General features: G+C 56.9%; 1 protein-coding gene across 1 annotated transcript in view; it reads right to left on the bottom strand.

Annotated features, from left to right (window-relative positions):
* Window positions 1-5,687: 5,687 nt before the first annotated feature.
* The window catches only part of CACNG8 (calcium voltage-gated channel auxiliary subunit gamma 8), a 20,826-nt gene continuing 20,595 nt past the window's right edge, over window positions 5,688-5,918 (bottom strand). Inside the window, exon 5 of the mRNA XM_034986514.1 lies at window positions 5,688-5,917. Within this exon, the coding sequence (XP_034842405.1) occupies window positions 5,688-5,917 (230 nt within the window). The remainder of the gene's footprint in view (window position 5,918) is intronic.

The raw sequence follows: 5,918 nt of genomic DNA, 5'->3' as shown, positions 1-5,918 counted from the left end.
GGGGGGGGTCTGTACTCCTGGGTCTGAGGGAGGAGGAGCTGGGGGTCTGGACTCCTGGGTCTGAGGGAGGAGGGCTGGGGGGTCTGGACTCCTGGGTCTGAGAGAGGAGGGGGCTGGGAACCTGAACCCCTGGGTCTGAGGGAAGAGGGGGCTGGGGGCCTGGACTCCTGGGTCTGAGGGAGGAGGGGCCTGGGGGCCTGGACTCCTGGGTCTGAGGGAGGAAGGGCTGGGGGTCCTGGATTCCTGGGTCTGAGGGAGGAGGGGGCTGGGGACCTGGACTCCTGGGTCTGAGGGAGGAGGGGGCTGGGGCCCTGAACCCCTGTGTCTGAGGGAGGAGGGCCTGGGAGCCTGAACCCCCGGGACAGAAGACTGAGCCCAGACCCCTGGGTCGTGGCGGATGCAAGCGCTCGTCTGATGCTGGTGTCTTCAGCTCCCCAGGGGCGCAGGGGGAGGTCTCGGGGAGAGGCTGGGTGTCAGGGGTACTGGAACCAGAGCCACAGTCCTCGTCATCGAGTTTATTAGACGGGCGCCCCCAGGGGACCTTCCATGCAGTTTCAGCTCCCCCGGGGGCAGGGACAGGGACAGCCATGTGGAATGGCAGCAGGGCCTGATCTTCACCCCTTCACCCCCTCCCTCAGCCCTGTGCAGACGGGCCAGGTGGGACCCACCTTGCACCACCTCCTTGTCCGTGGTTGGCTGCTCTGGAGCGCCCTGGCCCTGTCTGTCCACCCTGCTGTGGACGTGCACAGCCCCCTGTGCGGCTTGGCTTGCCTTGGAACACAAGTTGCTCTGGAATGTGACTCTGTGTGTCCAGCTGTCCCACCAGCCTGGGGCAAGGCCGGGGTACAGGAGGAACTCATCTTTGTCCTCAACACCGCCCAGCCCAGGACTGGGCACACAGGAGGCCTTGGGAGATGGGCATCAGGTGACTTAGAAGGATGGACGGATGGATGAAGTGAGATGTGACACACAGACATGTCCTCCCACGCAAGGGGAAGGTGCCCCCATCAGGGCGCGACTCCCTCTGCGTTCTAACCGGCCTCGCTACCAGCAGCTGTGAGATTGTGCAGCCAGGCTCCTGGAAGGCCTGGGACCCCTTCTTAAATGAGTGACACCTGTTCTCTCCTTCCCCAGCCCTGACAGGACCCAGAGGGGAACCAGAGCATTCTGGCAGACATGGCCCCCTGCAGCACCTGCCTGTCCTCTGACTCCATCTTCCCCTCCCGCCCGGTCGCCCACCGGTTCTGCATCTCACCTGCGCTAAGTGACTTCAGAGTGCGTGGTTCTGTCTTCCCTCCCCTTGCTCTCTTTTCCCAGAAAGAGTATGGACTGTCTTTGGTATGAAAGCTCTTGTTATTTTCACGCTAAAAAGACGGCTTGCCCCTTTTCTTTCTCCTTCCACACAAGCAGGGCTCTGGTCTCTACCATTGCCCTGAAATGACCCCTGTCCTCTGGCTCTTGGGCTCTCTCTGCAGTTCTCAGCCCTGCTGGCCACTTCCTCCTGGCCTCTGCCTACCCTGTGGTCACCCCCTGTGGCTCCCTTTGCTACATCCTCTTCTCCCCCGACACAGATGTCCCTGAGGCTCTAGCCAAGGTCACTTCTCTGTCGGCATCCTCCCTCTGGGTCACCCCGTCCAGCCCTGTGACTTTCAATGTCTCCTATATGCTGACGTTTCCAAAAACTTATATTTCCAGCCATGACTTCTCTCTGAAGCTCACATATCCAACGGGTTACCAGATACCCTGACTTGGGTTTCTGGCAGGCATCTCCAACTTGACATGTCCGAAGGAGGACGCTTGGTCCCTCCCACCCAAATCCCAATTCCTTGTTCTGGGAGCCCCTTCCAGGCAACACACCACCACTCGGTGCTGCACAAGCCCGGTTAAGAGTTCCTCTTTGTGTCCCTCTGGCTTCTCACCCTGCATCCTGCTACCTACGCTCCGCTCACCACTGCTGTCGGCTCTGCCTCCAAACTCCCAGACCCGGTCCTCCATTTCTCTCCATCCTCACTGACTCCACTCTGGTCCAGGCCACTGTCGGTCTCGACCGGACAAGGACAGCAGCCCCTAGCTCTCCGTCTCCACTCTTCACTCCTAATCTAGTCTCAGCACAACCGTGCAGTTCTGTTATTTTGTTGTCAAAAATAAAAAATATGTGGGCGCCTGGGTGGCTCAGTTGGTTAAGCGACTGCCTTCGGCTCAGGTCATGATCCCAGGGTCCTGGGATCGAGTCCCGCATCGGGCTCCCGGCTCAGCGGGGAGCCTGCTTCTCCCTCTGACCCTCTCCTCTCTCATGCTGTTTCTCTCTCGCTCGCTCTCTAATAAATAAATAAATAAAATCTTTAAAATATATATATATAAAAAAAATAAATAAAAATAAAAAATATGTCATGCCTGTGCTCAAAACCCTCCAAAGGTTTCACAGGAAGTGTAGAAAAATGCAAATTTCTTCCCAGGACTGCAGGATGGGCACCCAGCCTACGCTCTGACCTTGCCCCAATGTTGCTCACCCCCATTAATCTGCCTGCCACGGGGCCTCCTCCCAAACCTGTGACTCCCGGGGCTTCTGGGCTGCCTCGGGTGGCCTGAATGCTTGTCCTGTCCCCTCTCCTCGTGACGAGTCCCGTATCTGTTCAGATGTCAACACTGCAGTGAGGTCTCCTCGGGGCCCCTCGTCTGAAGTCAACTGTGTCCCATCACTATCACGTCACCACATCCTGCTTAGGGTTAAAGCACTTCTCAGTAACTGCAGTGTTTATCGTTTGTCTCTCCTGGGGATCCAGGAGAGCAGGACATTGACCATCCGCCCACCACACTCCTTGGGCCTCGCCTGGGTCCAGAATGGGTTGGCACTCAATACTTCTTGCATACTAATCCTGAACACGGAAGAAGTGGGTCATTCCTATCCTGTCTGCTGTGCTTGCTTTCGAGTCTCCACGCTTGCTTCTGGGCAGATCTCTGGATCTTTCTCTGTGGTTCCACCTCTCCATCTCTGTGTAGTTTTGTGTGTCTCTGAGACATCCCTCCTCCGACCTGTGCACTCTGCCCCTCTTCCTGTCCCCTCTGGGTCACCCTCAGTGTCTTCAACTTTCCCTGTCTCTGTGACTCACCCTCACTCACTCTCTTACATCCTCATCCTTACCCCCTCCCCCATCTCTCCACTCCTCCCCATCCCCCCTCTTTCTTGCTCTATACGGGGCCTTTGGACTCTAGAATCCACTTCCCCCAACCAGTTCTACCCCCTCCTCCACCAAAGAATCCCCCCCCTCCCCAACTTGTCTCTTCTGACTCTGCCTCTCCCTGTCCTGTCTCTCCATTTAGCTTCCCTACACCCCGTGCTCCTGTTTTGTAATCCTTCCCCCACATTTTCTATCCACTCTCCCTGAAACTGCCTCCAGGGAATTCCTCCCTGGTCCCCTGCCCTCCAGGCTCTCCCTTTTTCTAGTCCACCCACAGGGCCCCTGAGGGGAACTCCCAACTCCCAGTCTGATTCCATCCCTCCTTCTGCTGCCTCATATCATCAGGACAGAGGCTGCCGAAGCCCCTGGGCACCACCAATAACCACTTCCTCGCCATCTGTGTCCCAGGCTGTCTTCCTACCAGACTGGGAGCCCTAGAGGGCCGGGCAGGGTCTGGAGCATCTCCAAACCCCAGCACATTCGGCACACAGGCAATATTTACTGAGCAGATGAAGGGACATGCACTAATCAACGTCCCTTCTGCATGCTCAGCGGCCTTCAAATCCATCCCCCTCCACCCCCACAGCCCTTGCTCAGCTCACCTGACACCCTCTTCTCGCCTATCCCACAGCATCAGCCTCCTGTTCACCACTTCCCCCCAGTGGCTCCTTCTAACACTCACATCTGGTCCTGGACTTCTGCTGCTCAAAACTCTCCCGTCTCTCCTCACTACCCTCAGAATAAAGCCCAAACTCCTCCTCCTGGAACTCCAGCACCTTTCAACTCTGGCTATCTAGCTGCTTCTCTGACCTGACCTCCCACCCCAACCCTGTCCTCCAGCGTCCCAGAACTTTGAACCCTGTCCCAAAGACAGCACGCTATGTCACTCCCCGTGGCCTTTGCCTGAGGCACTCCCTTCATCGCTTGACAGGTTCCTACACATCCTTTTTAAACTTAGGCTGGGCATTAGGTTCTCCAGGAAGTTTCCCTGAGTACAGCCCACTGCTGGAGCTCGGTCACTGTGTTCTCTGTTCAAGGTGCCCGTCATGGTCCCTGTCACAACACCGATCGCCCTCCTTGGATTACAGTTTTTGGCGACTCCTCCTCGACAGCAGGGGTAGGATCTGTTTCATTTCGGGGGATCCTGATCCTATAACACACTGCCTGGTATGTTAGCAGAGGCAAAGAAATGTCAATGAGTCAATGGCTGAATTAATGAATGAATGAAACACAAATGTCTAAGTCCCACAAAGCTTCTCTTGCACACCAGGCACCCTGCCTGTGCTTTAGGATTTTGTGTGATTACTTGCTTCCTCCCAGGAATGTGAGTTTCAAGGGCCACTGCCTGTGTTTGATGCTGAATTTCAGCCTGCCTCTGCCTCACTCTCCTCTTTGATTTCCTGCCTCCCTTTTGTGCCCTATTCACATTATGCTCCTGCTTAAAGCCATTCCATGGCTTCCTGCTGCCCTCAGAATGAAATCCAAACTCCTGACCTAACCTACAAGTCCCTGGGCAGTCTGGCTCTGTCTACATCTCCAGCTTTGTCTTGTCCCATCTGCACCTGGCTCACTACACCTTAGCCCTCCCTGGAAGCTCTTCCTGCCCCAGGGCCTTTGCATATGCTGCTCCCTGGCTGAGACACTTCCCCCAGCTTCACCGGCTGGTGTCTTGTCATCTTTTCAATGTCAGCTAAAATATTCTTTCCTTTTAAACTGGGTTACACCTCCCTAACAGAGCATTTCAGATTTCTCCTGTGTTCTAACTGTAACTTACTGTTTGTATATACAGTTCTTTGATTAATGTGTGTCTCTTGCACAAGATGCAAACTCAATGATGACATTGGGGAACCCTGTCTGTCTTCCTTCCTTCTGTAGGCTCAGCATCCAGCACAATGCCTCGTGCTTAAGTATACAAATAAATTTCGGATAATGAATGAACGAGTCACTCTCTGTGCCCGTTATGTTCCCTCCCCAGTACCTTCCTGGTACACAACAGGCACTCAATAAACCCTTGTGGAATAATGAATGAGAAAGTGAATGAATGCCCACGTCCATTCCGTGTTACTTTGCCTTTCTGCAAGCCTTCTCTTTACCTTTCTGCCTCTTTACATAGGGCATATATATAGTTTGTAGGTATAACTATATATTCGTGTGTTATGGGCCCCTCTCCAGGAGTTGGGCTGGGCTGGGAGTCCCTCCCTCCCCCCCGCCCCGCCCCCACATGCACACAGCAAAACATTAAAAAGAAAACATCTCAAAACTGCAAAAAAACTCCACGGCCCTCCCCCCTCCCCCATCCCCCAAAAAAATAAAACACGACGCCCCCTCCCAACGGCCCCCTCCCTCGGGGGGGTCCCCGATCGGAGCGCGGGGCGCGGGGGAAGGCCAAGCAGTCTCCAGCGCGCTCGCGGGGTGGGAGGGCCGCCCCCGGCCCCCGGCAGCCTCGTTGCACGCGCGCCCGCGCACGCGCCCCGGACACGCCCCCTCGGCGCCCCCCGGCGCGCGCCCCTACACCGGCGTGGTTTTCCTGTTGAGCGTGTTGGTGTTGGAGGCGGCGGCCTCTTTGGCCAGGGTCCCGGGGGCGGGCGCGGCGGGCGCGGGCGGGGCGGGCGCGGCGGGCGGCCCGGTGACCGTGACCGTGACGCCACCGCCCGCCTCCTTGGGGAAGGCGTTGTGCAGCGTGAGGAAGCCGGGCGCCCCCCCGCGGTCCCGCTCGGCGCCCGCCCCGCCGCCGCCCGC

This window comes from Mirounga leonina, unplaced genomic scaffold (assembly GCF_011800145.1).
Source record: "Mirounga leonina isolate KUSES-001 unplaced genomic scaffold, KU_Mleo_1.0 Mir_376, whole genome shotgun sequence".
NCBI lineage: Eukaryota > Metazoa > Chordata > Mammalia > Carnivora > Phocidae > Mirounga > Mirounga leonina.
This window is presented reverse-complemented; position numbering and strand designations above follow the sequence as displayed.